The sequence below is a fragment of the Hemiscyllium ocellatum genome, chromosome 20 (genome assembly GCF_020745735.1).
Source record: "Hemiscyllium ocellatum isolate sHemOce1 chromosome 20, sHemOce1.pat.X.cur, whole genome shotgun sequence".
NCBI lineage: Eukaryota > Metazoa > Chordata > Chondrichthyes > Orectolobiformes > Hemiscylliidae > Hemiscyllium > Hemiscyllium ocellatum.
In genome coordinates this window covers 6,918,614-6,939,248 of record NC_083420.1, presented here as the reverse complement: position 1 = coordinate 6,939,248, position 20,635 = coordinate 6,918,614, and the positions used below count along the sequence as shown (strand labels likewise).

Here is a 20,635-nt window from a genome sequence, read left to right as displayed (position 1 = left end):
AGACTTCATTGGCCCCCTTCGTATTGCAAATTCAAAGAATATTGACCTCTACCACAGTTGCCACTATAATTCAGAATGTTTTATTTGGGAAGTTTCATTTGGAGAACATATTTTAGTATATTCTGCATTTGTTTCCCATGAATACTTGAGATTTAAATCTGAAGTGGAACTGCCTCTTCAATTACTAAAGCACAGGAAACATTTTGTTGTTTTCTTGCTGTTTCAGACTTTTGAAATACTTTTCCTGGCAGCTTTCACATTGATATTTGGCTAATTTGTTAAAGGAAAATAATTTTTGAATAACCTGAAATGGAGGCACCTGAGGGTTTGATTTTAGGAATATTGATTGTTTATAATTGACTGAATTGTTTAAGACAGTACAATTTAGAAGTTTATGGATTGTATAAAACTTGATAATATCATGAACAGTGTAATAGACTTCAAGATGACTGGGAATGTTGAAATAGGCAGACACAATTAAATATGTGACTGTCTTCACACTGATATCCACTTTGGTAAGGAAGGAATGAGAGAGAAAATGCAAAGATATTTTCAGCAGCTAACATCATCTCGATTATTTTCATGCCTTCGGACCACCGTGCACCCCTCCACAACCTGATCCAATCAGCTCCCCAGTCATGAGCAGAAGTGAAGAAGTTGGTATGTTTTTTGTCAGTGGCCTTCCTAAACCACCTGAGTTTTAGAGTCATAGAGATGTACATCACAGAAACAGACCCTTCAGTCCAACCCGTCCATGCCAACCAGATATCCCAACCCAATCTAGTCCCACCTGCCAGCACCAGCCCATATCCTTCCAAACCCTTCCTATTCATATACCCATCCAAATGCCTCTTCAATGTTGCAATTGTACCAGCCTCCACCACATCTTCTGGCAGCTCATTCTATAAACATACCACCCTCTGCGTGAAAACGTTGCCCCTTTCACCCTAAACCTATGCTCTCTTGCTCTGGACTCCCTGACCCCAGGGAAAAGACTTTGCCTATTTATCCTATCCATGCCCATCATAATTTTGTAAACCTCTACAAGGTCACCCCTCAGCCTCCGATGCTCCAAGGAAAACAGCCCCAGCCTGTTCAGCCTCTCCCCATAGCTCAGATCCTCAAACCCTGTCAACATCCCTGTAAATCTTTTCTGAATCCTTTCAAGTTTCACAACATCTTTCTGATAGGAAGGAGACCAGAATTGCACGCAATATTCCAACAGTGGCCAAACCTATGATAGTGCCACAAAACGACACGACCAGCTATCTCTAGTAGCCATACACTCAGACAACCAGCAACATGAATTTGACTGGGAAAACACCACTATCATAGGACAAGCCAGACAGAGAACAGCCAGAGAATTCCTAGAAGCATGGCATTCATCCCCAAACTCCATCAATAGACACATTGACCTGGACACCATATACAAACCACTACAGCTGAAACTGACACCCGGAAACGGCAAGAACATCCATCAACAGACACATCGACCTGGACCCCAGATACAAATCACTGCAGCTGAAACTGACACCCGGAAGCGGCAAGAACAAACCAATATAAATACCGGAAGAAACATCAAAGCAGCGCTTCACACGAGGCTCCCACGGCACTGATGATGTTCCCTAGCCAGGGAACGAAACGTTTGCAGCAAAAACTTCCAGCTCGGCGAGCAGAACCACAACAACGGATACCCGAGCTACAAATCTTCAATCAGATTTTAATTACTAACTGTACCTCTTATGCTCGCATCCAAATCATTTTTGTAATTGACAAAAAGTAGCAGACCCAGCACCGATCATTGTGGCACCCCACTGGTCACAGGCCTCCAGTCTGAAAAATAACGCTCCATCACCACCCTCTGTCTTCTACGTTTGAGCCAGTTCTGTATCCAAATGGCTAGTTCTCCCTGTAATCCATGAGATCTAACCTTGCTAATCAGTCTCCCATGGGGAACTTTGTCGAATGCCTTACTGAAGTCCACATAGATCACATCTACTACTCTGCCCTCATCAATCTTCTTTGTTACTTCATAAAAAAACTCCAAGTTTGTGAGACATGGTTTCCTACGCACAAAGCTATGTTGACTGTCCCGAATCAGTCCTTGCCTTTCCAAATACTTGTATATCCTGTCCCTCTGGATTCCCTCCAATAACTTGCCCACCACTGAGGTCAGGCTCACTGGTCTACAGTTCGCTGGCTTGTCCTTACCACCCTTCTTAAACAGTGGCACCATGTTTGCCAACCTCCAGTCATCCAGCACCTCACCTGTGACTATCGATGATACAAATATCTCAGCAATCACTTCTCTAGTTTCTCCAGAGTTCTTGGGTACACCTGATCAGGTCCTGGGGATTTATCCACTTTTAACCATTTCAAGACATCCAGCACTTCCTCCTCTATGATCTGGACATTTTGCAAGATGTCACCATTTATTTCCCTACAGTCTATATCTTCCATATCCTTTTCCACAGTAAATGCTGATACAAAATATTCATTTAGTATCTCCCCCATTTTCTGTGGCTCCACTTGCTGATCTTTGAGGGGTCCTACTCTCTCCCTAGTTACCCTTTTGTCTTTAATATATTTGGAAAACCCCTTTGGCAAATAGAATTAAGGAGAATCCAAAGATATCTCATGTCCCCGTTTTGCCCTCCTGATTTCCCTCCTACTGCCTTTATACTCTAAGGATTCACTCGATCTATCCTGTCTGTACCTGATATATGCTTCCTTCTTTTTCTTAACCAAACCCTCAATTTCTTCTAGGGCTGCTCCTCGGATGCTGCCTGAACTGCTGTGCTCTTCTAGCACCACTAATCCAAAACCTCAATTTCTTCAGTCATCCAGCATTCCCTATACCTACCAGCCTCCCCTTTCACCCTGACAGGAATATACTTTCTCTGGATTCTTGTTATCTCATTTCTGAAGGCTTCCCATTTTCCAGCCATCCCTTTACCTGTGAACATCAGCTTTTGAAAGTCTTGTCTAATACTGTCAAAATTGGCCTTTCTCCAATTTAGAACTTCAACTTTTAGATCTGGTCTATCCTTTTCCATCACTATTTTAAAACAAATAGAATTATGGTCGCTGGCCCCAAAGTGCTCCCCTACTGACACCTCAGTCACCTGCCCTGTCACATTTCCCAAGTGTAGGTCAAGTTTTGCACCTTCTCTAGTAGGTACATCCACATACTGAATCAGAAAATTGTCTTGTACACACTTAAGAAATTCCTCTCCATTTAAACCTTTAACACTATGGCAGTCCCAGTCAATGTTTGGAAAGTTAAAATTCCCCTACCATAACCACCCTATTATTCTTACAGATAGCTGAGATCTCCTTACAAGTTTGTTTCTCAGTTTCCCTCTGACTATTGGGGGGGGGGGGGGGGGGTCTATAATACAATCCCAATAAGGTGATCATCCTTTTCTTATTTCTCAGTTCCCTGGATATAACTTCCCTGGATGTATTTCTGGGAATATCGTCCCTTAGCACAGCTGTAATGCAATCCCTGAACAAAAATGCCACTCCCCCTCCTCTTTTGCCTCCCTTTCTATCCTTCCTGTAGCATTTGTATCCTGGAACATTAAGCTGCCAGTCCTGCCCATCCCTGAGCCATGTTTCCATAATTGCTATGATATCCCAGTAGCTTTACCTTGTCTTTCAATCACTTAAGGGATATGAAGGTTCACCGATCAGAATAACATCACAACAGTGGCTGGCTTGTTACATTTAACAGCAGAGCAGGAGTTACATTCACCTTCCCTGCTGCTGCTGCACTTCACGCTCAAATGCACAGGTACCCTCCATCTGAAGCATCTCTGCAAAGAAAGAAGTCACATCAGTTTTGTGAAGCGTTTAACTGCCCTTATCCAAGAAATCAGATTTCTCAGAGGAGTGATGCCAGAACAGACTGAATTTTGTTTTCAGGTTGGACTTCACCAAAGGGGATTTTGGAGAACTGGCTCATTTCCACTCGACCTGGAGGGGATGGAGTGGTCACTAAAGACTGTGGATTTAAAATGTTTACTGAATTGTTTTTTTACACCTGGGAGCATTCTTCACACTATTTAATGTAATGGACTGGTATGTTTTGTTACAATCATTGTATGTTCTGTGTCAATAACCTGCTTAACTGCTGAAATGATAAAAGGAGGGAAGGAGCGTGTGTATCGGGTATAAGCAGGCAGGGAAAGAGTTAAGTTCTGTGTTTTGTGAAACAAGAGTTTCAGCTAAGCATGACTCAGATCAGATAAGAACTTAGTTAACAATAGGGTGCTTGAGGCAAGGGTAATGGGTTAAGCTGGAAAAGCAGTCATTATGTAGAGCCATTTAACAATATTAGAAGCATTCGGTCTGCAAGGTCAGCTATCAAGGGGAAAAATATCCATCGTATGGATAATAAGGATAAGAACATTCATTGTACAACAGTAAAGAGCTTGGTTGCTGCTATTGATACTCATTGATTGTAATGGTCACCCATTTAATATATATGTTGCTTTATCTGGATGCTCATCCCTGTAAAATGGTTAATAGTTAATTGAGAAACTGCTATTCTAGAGAAGACCGATAACTCATCTCCCTGCAGACAAGTGGTAATTCTCTCTCCCTCCAGGGCCCAGAATAAAGATGAAGGAGGTAAAGCTACACTGGATCTCGGAGTGTTTTGCTTCGACGGGTGGTGGGGGCACAGGATGACAAAGGACCATGACAATTTCAGGCCTCTGATCTCAAATTCTTTGCTGGACCTTCTCTTGACTTAACTATCTCACAGCAACATGGAAGATTAGGTCATCAAGTAAGGAATTAACAGGTGGAGCTGAAAGGCTCTTTCTTAAAACAAATTTACAATCATAATTTTCATATACAAGAAAAGTTCTAACTTGCTAACATTTACTGGCAGATTATACTGTAACAATTGACCAAGGGGACCTCAGCATAGAATATAGAACATAGAACAACACAGCACAGAACAGGCCCTTTGGCCCTCAATGTTGCGCCGAACTGTAAACTATTGTAAGCTCATTCCCCCGACACTATCCCATCACCATCTGTGTGCTGATCCAAGGATTGATTAAATCTCCCTGATGTGGCTGAGTTACCTACATTGGCAGGTGAGGCATTCCATACCCTAGTGGCCATACTAGCATTTTGTAAATTGCAGCATGACATTACGGCTCTGGAACTCAATCCCTCTACCAATGAAACCTAACACACCGTATGCTTTCTCAATAGCACTATCCACCTGGATGGCAACTTTGGACTCCAAGATCCAGTACCAAGAATCTTTCCACTGACCCAGTACTCTGCCTTCTTGTTATTCTTCCCAAAGTAAATCACCTCTCACTTATCTGCATTGAACTCCATTTGCCACCTTTCAACCCAATTCTGCAGTTTATCCAAATCCCCCTGCAACCTGTAACATTCTTCCACTGACTTTCGTGTCATCTACAAATTTACTAATCCATCCATCTATGCCTGCGTCAGTCATTTATAAAAATGACAAACAGCAGTAGTGCAAAAACAGATCCTTGTAGCACACCACTAGTAACCGGCCTCCAGGCTGAATATTTTCCATCAACCACCACTCGATGCCTTCTTTCAGAAAGCCAGTTTCCAGTCCAAATTGCTAAATCCCCCTCAATCCTATGCCTCTGCATTTTTTCCAACAGCCCACCATGTGGAACCTTATCAAAGGCTTTACTGAAATCCATATATACCCCGTCAACTGCCCGACCCTCATCTGCATACATGGTCACCTTCTCAAAAAACTCAATGAGGTTTGTGAGACATGACCTATCCTTGACGAAACCATGTTGACTATCTGCAATCAAATTGTTGCTTGCTAGTATCTCTTATAATCCTTTCCAAAACCTTTCCTACAACAGACGTAAGGCTCACTGGCCTAAAATTACCTCGGTTCATTTCTACTACCCTTCTTGAACCAGGGCACATTACAATCCTCCAGTCCTCTGGTACTAAACCTGTAGACAATAACGACTCCACTATCTCCTGCCTAGCTCCACAGAGAATGCTCGGATAAATCCCATCCGGCCCAGGCGGACTTGTCTAAGACCATAAGACAAAGGAGGGGAAGGAAGGCCATTCGGCCCATTGAGTCCACTCCGCCATTCAATCATGGCTGACGGGCATTTCAACTCCACTTACCAGCATTCTCCCCGTAGCCCTTAATTCCTTGTGACATCAAGAATTTATCAATCTCTGCCTTGAAGACATTTAGTGTCCCAGCCTCCACTGCACTCTGCGGCAATGAATTCCACAGGCCCACCACTCTCTGGCTGAAGAAATGTCTCCACATTTTTGTTCTGAATTGACCCCCTCTAATTCTAAGGCTGTGTCCACGGGTCCTAGTCTCCTCGCCTAACGGAAACAATTTCCTAGCATCCACCCTTTCCAAGCCATGTATTGTCTTGTAAGTTTCTATTAGATCTCCCCTTAATCTTCTAGACTCTAATGAATGCAATCCCAGGACCCTCAGCCGTTCCTCGTATGTTAGACGTACCATTCCAGGGATCATCCATGTGAATCTCCACTGGACACGCTCCAGTACCAGTATGTTCGTCCTGAGGTGTGGGGACCAAAACTGGACACAGTACTCCAAATGGGGCCTAACCAGAGCTTTATAAAATCTCAGTAGCACAACGGTGCTTTTATAATCCAACCCTCTTGAGATAAATGACAACATTGCATTCGCTTTTTTAATCACGAACTCAATCTGCAGGTTTACCTTTAGAGAATCCTCGATTAGCACTCCCAGATCCCTTTGTACTTTGGCTCTACTTTCACTCCTTCTAGAATTCACTTCTTTGTAACTAATCTCAATCCTTTCTAGTCTAATATCTCATTCTTCTCCTCTACAATACTCTCCTTTTCCTGAGTGAAAACCGATGAGAAATGTTCGTTTAGCACCTCTCCGATCTCCACAGGGTCCACACACAACTTCCCACTTGTGTCTTTGACTGGCCCTATTCCTACCCTAATCATCCTTTTATTCCTCACATACCTATAGAAAGCTTTAGAGTTCTCCTTTATTCTATCTGCTCATGTCCTCTCTTTGCTCTTAATTCTTTCTTTAAATCCTTCCTAGCTGATCTGTAACTCTCCGTCGCCTCATTTGAACCATCTTGTCTCATCAATACATAAGCCTCCTTTCGCTTAACAAGTGATCATTTATGAAAATTGTGACAAAGGCCACACTTGCACCAAACCTGGTTGAAGCATGATCAGTTATGCTGGAAACCAATTCCTTGATTGGAATATTTTTCTCAAGCATATGCCTTTTGGCTTCTTCATACATGTCCTCACTCCTTGTTCTCTCTTTAAGGGAGAGAAGAATGAGAAGATCCTCTTATTTCTATACACATGGTTTTAAAGGACAAAAATCAGCTGGGTTGCATTGGTCATGCCAATCGAGTCATTGAACCGTTGTTGGAAGCAGAGTCCTTCAGATCCTGCTATCAATACTGGAAAGATGCAATCATCAAAAGCTCCACTTCGCTTACAACTGTGGAAGTATCAAGTGATATGCACTGGATTGCTTTTACCAGAAAACTTAATGAACAAAGAGTCAACAGACATAGCAAAATAATTAAAGAAACATTGACTATTTGTGAATGATTTCTAGTGTTTTGCCAATAAATGGCAAACAAAACTATGATTCAGTGCAGGCTTTACCTTTTGCTACTGGTTCAGACAAAAATGACAAGAGTTTTCAAAATAGTCTTCAGTTTGTTAACTTGCTTTCCCAAAGTGTGCTCCTAAAGGAAAAGCTATCCTTGAATTTATTGTGTATTGCCGTGCAGTGCCTTTCCAAATTTCCCTTTTTATTTATCAATATACTTCAATGATGTAAGCAAATAGGCATCTTTTACACTTGGGATGGGAAAATGAATTTATTTTTACCTGTGGAAGTTGTACAGTTTTAGTTCCTTGTTAGCTGGTCCAACTTCATCCCTCAATTTATTGCTTCACCCTGGAGTTTGAGCCATCACTCTGCCTTTGGTCAAATAGAAGGGTGGCCTCTGGATCTTCTCTGTGGTCACAATGTACTTCCAGGGCCCCTCATTGGCTTGTGTTGTTCAGATATTGGATGCGGGGCATAACCGTGATCCTTGGAATTTTTCTTTGTCTTGCACAGACCTATTAGATAAGCAACTGAATAACAAAATCTGCAGCTCTACAGAGAATGGGGAGAAGAGCAGAACTGGCTGAGCTGGTCTTGCAGAGTCTCCACATGGACATGATAAGCTAAACAGCCACGTGTTCCTCTGTAATACTCTGGCCTCACACCAGTTGCTAGTATATTTCATATTTATTTGTTGGCATCACCACCACAGACCTGACTTTACCTTGCAACGAAGGTCCATTGGGTCTAAACTGATACACGATTGTAACAAGCTGTCTATGTCCATTAAGAGCACACTCTTTTCTCTAGCCACACAGCTTCCTGAACTGGATGTCATGTGGCGACGTGAGAGTTAGGTGGAGATCAACTCTCAGAAGTTAATCGATCACAGTAAGTAAAATGTGAGGAATTACCCACATTACTCAAAAATATCTAAAGCAGACCTGAAATTTGTACCAGAATGAAGATCACAGGACATTAACATTTTATTGAAACACAGCAGTAATGCAAAATTGCTGAGATACATATCATCAGTAACTACAACATTGCTAATATTTACATGGCTTTTGCAGATAAATGTACTCACACATATAAAAATATGCATTACATATATACAAATGTGCAAAACAAAACAGTATTTGAACATGATATGGAATTTCTCACAGGTGCAGATAGTGATTACAAAGGCATCATGGTTTGATATAGAAGAACACCACACATATTACATTTTTCCTGGACCCCCAAATACTATACAAAATAACCTGTGGTAAATGGACAAGATTTTGGAGTCTTGTCACCAATGAAATTGAGATGCCAAGACACAGACGGTCATCAAAAGCATCTCCTACAAAATGTAAACTTGCCAATAATGTCGACTTTTGAAAGTGATTTACTGTGGAGGTGTACTCATAACTTATTCAGGAGTAAAGCTAGTTTCTCTCTTTGGTAACTCTTTCGATTATCGAAAGTTTACATTCCCAGATCAAAGACAAATCTAGTCTACCCTACCCTTTGATTTCCCCAACCATACAATTCTGAAACCAACATGATTATTTTGTAAAATATATACTTCATTCCATTTACCCGTGAAGGTTTACTTTTCATTATTGGCTTCCACTTGGCAAAAGTTAAGTATTTCAGTGCAGTTCAATAAGTGAAACTGCCTTATTCACAAAAATCAACTGTTAGCAAAGAAAATCTAATTAGATTTCTATTGTTTTGGATTTAATGTTGGGTAATTTAATTTAGGAATAGACAGTCTGCTCTATTCTTTGTTTTCACAAATAGTTAAACACTATAACCCTTTCAAAACAAAGGGTCATTCATAATTCCAAAATAATAAACCGAGTATATGATCTTTTCAATGTCACTGAATTTGAGAAATTAATCTATCAACAACTAGAAAATATATTCTGGCACAAAAATATAAGATCCCTTCATATTTCTTTTTAAAAAAAACAATTCTTTAGGTGCCTGTTGTCCTTTAGCAAGCAATGGTAAATTTCCAGGTATTTTTGTGCAGATCCTGGGATCTACCACAGCAGTCTGAACAATGTTGCCTATTCTGATGTGATGCGCTGCAATTCTCCCAGAGCCACGGAAATGAATTTGAAGGTAAGGGGAAAAAGAATGTGCAAATATCGATGGAATTTTGTCAGGCTGGGTTCATAACATATTCAGTCCCAAACGTACTTCTCTTCATACTCTGATTTTGAACATTGTTGGAATTGTCTGCACCTGGGTCAGGAGCCTGGAGTAGACACAAAGGGACGACTGAGATGCAAAACATTTGGAGTGTTTTATTAATTTGTCAGCTTAGCCGTCCTCAAGCAGAAAGCTGGAGGATCTGGGCTCGTGCTGCAGTCCTACTGAACAGCACCCAAGCCCCACTGCTGCTATTCCAACTGACAAACACATCGACAGATGCTGGAAACTGACAGCCACACCCAAAGTAACATCTTTGTGCCTGACCACCTGCTAAAGTTCCTGACCCAGAACTGAGCCAAAGTTGGGATCACGAACCATGCCACAAAATTCAGTCCAACGTGTCCATCTATCAGCAAGACTCCTTACACTCTATCTCAGTGTAAAATTAATTTACACTCTCCCAAGGTTGAAAGAAACCTCACTTCTCCTGAAGAAATTTTCAAGCAAGTTGCAAGCTGGACAAAATGAGAAAAGACTATCAGCTACCATAATAATTTGGTACTGTGGGTTTTTTTTGTTGCTGTTCCTCATTCTGAAATATTGGTTTTTGGCACATTGCTAATCTTAATTTTCAGCAGCTGTGCAAAAACACAGAAAAGCCAATTATGTAATCAGTGTTACTCTGACAAGACATTTTTGGAAACATTTGGCTTTCAATTTGCTCTGTAATATTTTGCTTAGCCAAACTTCCATCAAGAAGCACGAAAGTGGACTATAACAAATATTCAACAACAGGCTGAATCAACAATCCTTCAAAGATCACCTCACTGCAAACAAACTGAATGGGCTCCATCTGGGATTAGTCATAGTTAAGTAACTTTCAAACACACATACGTTCAAACTCCAAATTCGTGACTTTTAAACTGGATTGCACCACACCTCAGAAGAGAAAACAATCCCAAATTATCTAAAATTAACCATCAGATTCATAAATCATTATTGAGGGTAGACTGGACAGCATAACATCAATTAACCATTCACATTCTGTCAAGTGCTGATTCATCTGAAGTTAAATGGCTTGTACTGTACTATCTGTACTGTAAAGGCAATGATTTCTGTTCAATTTATACATCTATTAACTTAATTCACTTGTAAAATATAGACAATTCAATTTCCCTCTCAAAATGCTTAGTCCCGCTTTAATTTTAACATTGCTGTCTTTCTTTGAACACAAATCTTCACTTCCTACATTTTAAACCCTTTGGTTGGTAAGTGAAATCATTCCCTTTAAATAAGACACATTCTGTCATTAAACTGTTTCCATTCATTAAGTGTTTGGCAAGTCCTGTTTTTGAGGAAGGAGCAGAACCAGGAAGCAGCTTGATTAGGGGGATATCACACAGCAGTAACATGAATACCGTACATTTTTAAATGGCTGAACACTGCTCTCTCAATATATTTTCAAAAAGATGGCCTTTAAAAACCACTGGTTCAAACTCTGCGCTGGCATTTTGCAAATTATGAAAGAATATATTATGTTAGCACTGTTGAATTCTCTCATCACTGGTGCAGTTTGGAACAGCCTCCAAAAATAATTAAATGGGCTCAGTTTTACATTAAAAAAATACACAAGTTAAATCTTTTCTCCTGGTTAAAGGATCTGATCCAAATTTAACAAAAAATGGCATGGGTACATGTTTGGCATCAGAATAACTCGTGCTAATCATTCGTCTTTTTGAGGGCTTGCTTTAACAGTTACAGAGCTTCAAGCCCCTTGTCCATCTTTGCATAATGAAGGAGACAATCAGTTACAAAATTGACAGGTGGACTGATAAGAGACAATGTACTACAGGCTTATTAATTTGTACTGAAATGTACATATTCCAATAAAAAGTTACTTGCCTGAAATAAGAGAAAAGCCTCTGGCTGACATTTGTTTCATACATGGCTTTTCAGAATTAATATTGATCCAACTACATCTAAAATTTACCACAGGTTCTGAATCCGTGGTGATTCTAAACTGGATAGTTTTTGCCCTGGACACATCACTTTAGTGTAATAAAATGGTTGAAAACATGGATGAAAAGAGCACTGAAATAAAATGTACAAAGTAGGAAAAGATGAACTAGTTCAAAACATTTCTGCATTCGAAAGAATGGAATAGTTCACCCAGACTGATAAAAAGAAGTCACTGAACCAGCCAGTGTAATAAACTTCACAATACCATGCATTTTGGCTCAGACCACCCTGCGGGAAAGTTCACTTGCATGAAGAAGAAATTCTCTTCAATTTCAATCTTCATTTCAGCAGAACAGTAATTGCCAGTGACACCAAAGAAAACATTACATAAAAATACAAAGCCACAAAACGGCCAGACTGTAGGATTGTCAGTTTGCCCTGAATCATCACATTTTGCCACTGCCCACTCTTCTATCTAGAGACAATAAAGTGGACTGGACCAGAGAATCTCAACTTGGCTTGTTTTGTTACTACATTAGAGTACTAACCATTACTAGATGACTGACACACAACACTAAGAGAGCATATAGATTTTGTTTGGGTACCACCAAGAGCCCGGTTGTATTACTCCCAATGTAGCTGAAGATCATGACCATCCAGAAAGTCAGTGGAAAACACACTATGAGCAGCACTACTAATGGGAGTGAGTCCTGTAGTGGAAGCCGGCATCGTCAGATCCAGCCAATCCATATTGTCCAAATTAGTGTCTGGAAGGTCCAAGTTCAGGCAAGAATTTTCTGCATTGAAATGCATATCACAGGTGTCCATGGCAGAATGATGCTGGTCTAGAATGCTGGGTGTATTCAGTAGATCATTCTGAAGATCCTCCATGACAGGAAGAGAGTCTGAGCCCTCTTGGCTCATTGCCATTTGAGGAATATCGGCACCAGATGACAATGTGCCATCCAGAAAGGCCTCAAGTTGATTTTCTGAACCAACTGTGAGATCATTTGCTGATTCAAGGGACAGTGGAGGAGGTGCCATCTGAACTTGTGGTGGTGGTCGAGACAATGCTGCATTCACTGGCAAAGAGGAGATGTTGGCTACCACGGCTCTCATCTTGGTAGCAGGCAATGATTCTTCTTTTACAATGGGCGAAATCTCTATCACACAACAGAAATTTGTAAAGTCAGTGTCATTAGGACTGCACTAATTTCAATCAAATATTTTAATCACTTTACACTCTAAGGTAATTAGGAAATGGCTAAATTGGACAGCATTACAGTATTTAAAAGTCAACTAAATGATCTTAGTCAGTGCTTTCAATAATTGACCAGTTTCCTTCGTACTTTTCCACACTTATTTGAATTATGAAGCTGCAAAATACTAACAAAACGTGCAGCGCTTTATGGCACGTGCAGCCTACTCTATACTTCAGATGTTTCAGGTATGACATCTTATAGATCCAGTTACAACTCAGAAATCATCCATTCTCAAATTCCATATCCGGTTATAGAGAGGATGACAATAGTAAACACTGGAACAACTACAAGAGAATGAAGGTCATATTCAGATCATAATCTTACTTCTTTATCTCTAATCTTCCACAAAACAAAACATATTAGTGTATCATTGCTGAAGAAAAGGAACATTTTACTGAGACTTTTCATCTTGCACATAGCAGGCCAATTTGAAATAAATACCAATGCAAAGGGGAAACAATACTCTACACTGTAGTAGAGGAAAGTGCTGATTGATTGGTACAGGTGCTACGAGAGAATGCACCAGTTAGATAACAACTGACAGTTAACTGCCAAGGTTTGTTTCAATGTGAAGCCAGGCAGGTTGATTCCAATTGGTCAAGGTATTGCCTTGAGAAATGAACCAGAAAATGACTGTCACCTATTTTGTTGATTTGAGTGCTTGCATATGTCCTGCCTGTCTGCAAATTACTGGACTCCGTGTACTGATATGCAGAGATTCCAGTAGGTATAAGCATATCATACTGTGAGCCAGACAGACAATCCTACACTAATTATCAGCATAATCCTGTGCACACTCAGGATCGATGTGGAGGTGCCGGTGTTGGACTGACCTGGATAACATCAGAAGTCATATGATACCAGGATATAGTCCAACAGGTTTATTTGAAATCACAAGCTTTCATCTCTTGATGAAGGAGCGGTGCTCCAAAAGCTTGTGATTTCAGATAAACCCTGTTGGCCATAACCTGATGTCATGTGACTTCTGCCCTTGTCCACTCAGGATTATTTAACAAATGCCATCCAATCAAAGAATCACATCTAATATTGAACGCTGTTTTGAATGTTGTAAACCACAAGCTGGTTGGGTATGGTTAGGACCTTGCTCATCATTAACTGTCAAAACTGATCTCTTTTTTCAGCAATATTCAGTTTCTGTATTACCAAATGGCTATTAAAAGCAATAGCCATTGACTGTACCAATATGGTGAATTCAGCTTACCTCCACTCTCAATGAGGATATCAAAAAGATCATCCATCTGCTGACTGTGGGCATTAAAGACCTGCACAAAAATTCAACTAAAGTTTACAAAAAAATGCAACATGCTCCATATACAGTTGTTGCGTTCTCAGTTACTGCTCATTATCACCGTATTATTTTCAGATTTGTAATGATTACAGAAGCAGTGATATAGGTTTGGATCAAACAGGACAACAAAATAAAGAGTGAGAAAGACCTCTGAGCTCATCCATGTGAAAAAATATTGGCTTCCCTCATCATAGCATCCAAAAGATTCCGTTTAAATGGACGGTGAGCCACCATCATACTGAATGACAAAGCAGACTCAAGGTGCCAAATGGCTTACTCCTGCTTCTAGTTCTATGTTTCTGCCCCTAACTGCCATTCAATCCATGTGTTGACTGTTCTCAGTGAGAAGAACTTCTCAAATTTGCCTTTCACCAGTATGGGTTCTTCACCAGCAATGGCCCCAGCTCACCACCTTATTTGTACCAGGTCAGGAACACAATAGTGGGTGTGCACTAGGCCTCCAGTTCATGTCAGCCTTGTTTCTGACCTCAAGGTTTTCTCTCCAACAAATGTACACATAGGAGATAGGGACAATGAAACAGCATTTAAATTAATTAGGCTGTGAACCCATGCATTCCCTTGATCTGACTGGTTGCATTATTTCTAGTATCCCACAAATCACTGGATGAACCACAGTATCTTCATCAGTATTTCAATGTCTATGAACTTTCCGCATTGTGCTTACCTCCTGCTGTTTTAAATTGCGAGTCTGCTTGACCGCTTCCTCATATCGAGGGAGTTCTTTTGCCTTTGAAACAGAGTTGCTAAAAACTTGGTGTTGGATTACTAACTGCTGTTGAGACTGAGGTGGGGAAGATGGTCTGGACTGTGGAGATACAGATAATACAATATAAATATTTCAGCTTAGTAAGAAGTCACTAGAAATAAATATTTATCAATAGAATGTTTCTCCTATTAATTAATGCAGCAAGAATAGAAATACAGAAGTTTCATAAAAGAACCTTCAGTTTCCAGAAAATTATTGCTTCAAAGGATGCACTATATTTCAGGCAGTTACCCTGTGAAAGGTAAAACTGGAGCATGTGTTAGAAATTAAAAGGATAAACAATTCAATGCAACAAAACTGTCAACACTCTTGGAATTAACTGGACTATATTTTTAATTCATGTACTGGGCTATATTTCTTGTTTAATGCCAATAAAATTCAGAGTCATACAGTCTTAGTTTTGATGTTTTCAAACAATTGTGCATGTTTTCTGATACGTTGAAAATAAGTGAACCTGGAATTCCAAAGTAGAAGAGGAGTAATGAGGAACATCACACAAACAGGTAAATGATTCTTGGGAAAAAGATAATTTGGCCTATCTTGTCTAAACGTAGAGTAACATTGAATGGTATTAACCCTCACCATTTAAAGTATAAAGGTACACAGATTCAAAAGCATGGTCAGAGGTAATTTGACCCAACTTGTCTCTGCCAATGTTTATACACTACACAATCTTGACCCTCTATTGCGTCTCTGGACCCACCTCATAAACTCTCAATCACAGAATCTCCTAGAAATTAGATAGGAAAATCTGAAGTCTCTTTCAGGAAAATACATTTCCTTGCTGGCCCTTTGAGGAATTGAACAAAAGACCAGCAGACTGTGCAAGTCTGTCAATTCATCCCATCAAGGCAGCTTACTCTCTCAAACGAAAACTTGCACACCAGGTTATAATCCAACAGGTTTTTTTTGGAAGTACTAACTTTTGGAGCGCTGCTCCTTCATCAAGTAACTGTGGAGCGGGATCATAAGACACAGTATTTATAGCAAAAGATCACAGTGTCATGCATGCAACTGATGATATACTGAACAATATAACCTGGTGCTGTAAGATTTTTAACTTTGTCCACGCCAGTCCAACACTGGCACCTCCAAATCACATCTCTCAAACCAGAAATATTCTCCTTTCTGCAAGACCCAGTGGAAGGGTGCAGGAAATCAATGCCCAGCACAGTATGCAGTAAGGTGCACCAGTGTCAAGGGTTCCTTCTCTTCAGACCATACCACCATAAGTTTAACTGGGCAATCAATTGACTAAGGCAGTACTGTATAGATTTACTTATAAAACTCTAAATGCAGCTTATAGTTATTTTCCAAAACATTCAGAAAAGCAAGGCTCAGCAATAGCTCTGGTTGGAGGTGAGGCAGGATTCAGCAAACCCCTGCAGAATGGGGCAGGACTCAGCGAATCCCTGCAGGGTTTTAAGGCCTATTTACACCAAGAACTAAATACTGAGGAAGTAAAAATCGTTCAAACCAGGTACAAATCTTACTAAATTTCAACACCACTGTATAGAAACAAGCCGTTCAGTCCTAGTAGTGCTTTTCTCCACGAACACTTGCTCTCATTTCAAGCAACTAGCCGACTCCCATTTAAAAGAATTTGTTTAAACAATGGCTGGAGGCAGTGCTTCCACACCTTAACTCACATCTGCTTAAAGATGCTGATCCCAAATTGCATTACACTTGGGACCAGTGGAGCTGCTGTAGCTAATTCAGCTTGACTCTGTTCCATTATTCAACTCAACCATGGCTGATCTTCTATTTCAAGACCATTTCCCCATCCATTGTTGTCTTTAATAACAAGAAATCTATTGTTCCAAAGATACAGCAATGACTGAGTGTCCGCAGTTTCCTGGGGTAGAGAATACCAAAGATTCACCATGTTCTGAGTGAAGAAATTCCTCCACATCTCAGTCCTAAATGGCCTACCACTTATTTAGAGACTGTGTCGCCTGATTCTAGGCAGGTGAGAGAGCGGGGGCGGAAGTAGCCTTCCTGCATCTATCGTGTTGACTCTTGTGAGGTTTCAATGAGATCTCCTTTCATTGTTCTAAACTCGACAGAATATAGACCCAGTCCTATCAATCACCCCTCACTGGACAATCCCACCATCTCAGACATCAGACAGGTGAACCTCCACTGCACATCCTCCATGGCAAGGACACTATTCCTCAGGCAAGGAGACAAAAACTGTACACAATACTCCAGATATGGTCTCACCTGTACATTTGGAGAAAGATACATTTACTCCTGTACCCAAATTCTCTTGCAATTAAGGCCAACGTACCATATCTTCCTAATCCACCTGCATATTAGATTTCAATAATTTATGAACAAGGTCACCCAGATCTCTCTGGACATCAACATTTCCCACCCTCTCATCATTTAAAAATACTCTGCATTCGTGTTTCTTCCCACTGTATTCCAACTGTTACGTGCTTGCCTACACATCTGGCCTATCTAAATCCCTTTGAAACTTGCATGCAGCCTGCTTTCAATCCATTCCCACTTAGTTTTGTATCATCAACAGACTTGGAAATCATATATTTAGTTCCCACATCCAATCACTGACCAAGATTCTGAACAGCTGGGGCCCAAGCACCCAACCTTTAATGTGCCCTTGCTGTAATTCATTTGTTTTTCCAAGTTCTTAGCAGCTTTGCTCTTCGTTACAGGTACACAGGAATTACCAGATAGAAGAGAGGTTGGGTTCATTCTGGTAACTAAACAATAATGAAATTGTTATTAGTTATTGACAAAAATCATTAAGTCTGTCACAGACATAAACAATTGTTGCGTGAAACTTTCCAGTGTAGAAAGCTTTCAAAACCAGAAGGTCCAATATCATTTGTTCCTGCCAAGCATTCTAAACCTGGTGTAGCTCGTTCCTTAACATGCTGTATCTGAAAATATTATTGTCCATATGAAAGTTCAAAATATCACAATGTATTAAGTGCTGCCATCACTTTTAGTGATTACAGTGACAACAGGTCTATGGTTTCTATGATAATCCTGCAGAGATTGAGACTAATTGAAATATAACTGACTCAGGCCATGGTTTGCACAAACTGAAAGGCAGCAACTAAAACATGACACCACCATAGCTGAGAAATGTTGTAACTAAAAGTTTTAAAGTTTCCTTATACTGCTGAGGAACAGCAAACTAAGACAGACCAAGGAACTTAGACTTACAAACTGATCCAAGCCAGGATTATTGCCCCTACCAGTAGAAAGAGACTGGGAGAAGCTGAGAGGGAGAGTGGTAAAAGATTCACATGAACGTTTTTATGAGGTTGTTGCTGGAAGATTATCCTGTGTAGATGTGAAGACTAATAAAGTACATTAATAACAATATTTTCATCTGTCCAATAAGATAACTGATAAATATCTAAAAGTGGAGGCCAATAAATATAATTGAGAAACCTGCCATTACTTTTTCTGAAAAAGGATGCTATATAAAATTTACAATTACCTTGTGTACACAGTTGGGTCCATTCAGTGATGCATTAACACTGCTGATCCTTGGATGATGCACATTCCCTGTTGAATTGTTTATGAAACATTGCTGCACTGTTGCTGCTGTCTGAATGTGATTTGTAAATATATTCGTTGTTGACGTGGATGCAAAAACCTGTGGATTTACAAGTCTCTATAAATTTTTTGACTAGTCTCAGAAAAATACATCCTCAGTCTACTGCATCAAAAATTCAGAGCAGAATAAATAATGTTTACCTTCATAAAAGCATATTTAAAGTTGTACCTAACTCTATCAAAGGTTACACCACACTCCCAGAAGGAGATTAGTTTTCAAAAAGGGCAAAATGCCAAAACTACAGAAAAAAAAGGTTTTGATAGCTTGACTTTTATTATGTGTAACATGCATATACTTTGTACAATAACCTGGACAAAGTAGTAGTTAAGAGAGACAGTCAATTTGATTTATGAAGGAACTATAAGATGGTGTCAGATCAATCTTTGATTTTTTTTTCAAAGAAACTACTAACTGGTGAACATTGATGGATTTGCATAATAATTATTGATAAGGCGCCATGTGTCAGACTGCTGTATGGTAGATCTTGAGAAATTATGGCAGAATGTTGGACTGGATTAAAAACTGACTACACTCCTGTTAGGAAGAAATGGTTATTAATTGTTGTGGATCTGTGCATATACTGGTTACAAATTGTTGTTCTATAAGATTGGGATTAGGACTGTTACTTTTATGACCTTCATAATGATCTACATTCCATTTATCAAGAAGGGTAGCAGAAAGAAACCAGGGCAATATAGACCAGTGAATCTCACATCAGTGATAAGGAAAATATTTGAAAAAATTCTTAAGGAAAGAATTAACCTCCACTTGGTTTGATCAGGAATACTCAGCTTGGCATTGGCAGAGGAGAACTAATTTGATTGAATTTTTTGAGGAGATTCATCAGGTGTGCAGTTGATGTAGTTTATATGAGTTTCAGTAAAACCTTTGACAATAGCCCACATACTAAAGATGATAAAAGAATATTGGATCCAAGGAAACTTGGGAAGTTATATCTAAAATTGGCTTAGCGATAGGAAGCAGAGGATAGTGGCAGAAGGCTGTTTGTGACTGAAAGCTGACATCCAATGGCATACTTTCAGTGCAATAACATCTTTCCTATAGAAGTCAAGCTATCAAAGCCATTTCTTCTGTGGCTGCGGCATTTTGCCTTCCAAGAGTGTGGTATGGCCATTGATAGAGTTAGATGGAACTTTAAATACTACAGATTTCTTTTATGAAGCTCTTTTCTCTGCATCGCATTCCGTGCTCTAGGATATAGGTTCAAATCCCACCATGGCAGATGGTGAAATGTGAATTTAATACAAATCTGCAGTATAAGGTTAGCCCAATGCTGGCTGCCCACCCACCATGGCAACCACTGTTGATTAGTGAACCAAATGGGTTTTTGCAACAATGTCCTTGAAGGAAGGAATTCTGCCTCCCTTACCAGGTCTGGCCCACCAGAGACACTCCAGATCCAAAGCAATATAGTTGATTCTTAATTGTCCTCCAGGTAATTGGAGATGGGCAATAAATGCAGTTCTTGCTAGTAATGCCCAAATCCCATGAACGAATAGAACAGAATTAGAGTAGAATATCAAGAGATTGCTATTTTTCACAGAGGTTATTTTACTGATAGATATAACCCTAATTTCGCTTGCATAGTTAGTTTACAAAACAATTGTTCTGGGTGTAAGTTACAAATGATAGATGTGATATAAGGTAATATAACTTGTAAGTAATCTTGCTTGACTAAGAAGGAGATTTTCTCCTTCATGAATTGGTCTGTTTTTGTCTGTTTTTTTTAATAACATCCCCCAGGAGATGCTATGACCACTCAGAGTGCAACATTTTGGGAATCCTGATATTCAAGGCATCGCAATTGGGTAGTCGACAATCAGCAGACCACCTAGTCTACTCCCATTCTTAATTATTCTCAAGCAAAGAATGTTAAAATTTAGAATGAACTCTTAAGGAATCTTCAAGAATG

General features: G+C 39.9%; 1 protein-coding gene across 5 annotated transcripts in view; it reads right to left on the bottom strand.

Moving 5' to 3' along the window:
- Positions 1-8,623: 8,623 nt before the first annotated feature.
- Positions 8,624-20,635, bottom strand: part of mrtfba (myocardin related transcription factor Ba) — a 240,664-nt gene continuing 228,652 nt past the window's right edge. For all 5 annotated transcript variants that reach the window (XM_060840446.1, XM_060840449.1, XM_060840447.1 and 2 more), the window contains 4 exons: positions 18,583-18,741; positions 15,006-15,146; positions 14,234-14,294; positions 8,624-12,912 (listed from right to left, as the gene is read on the bottom strand). In XM_060840446.1, coding sequence (XP_060696429.1) covers positions 12,374-12,912; positions 14,234-14,294; positions 15,006-15,146; positions 18,583-18,741 — 900 coding nt within the window. In that variant the 3' untranslated portion in view covers positions 8,624-12,373. The remainder of the gene's footprint in view (positions 12,913-14,233; positions 14,295-15,005; positions 15,147-18,582; positions 18,742-20,635) is intronic.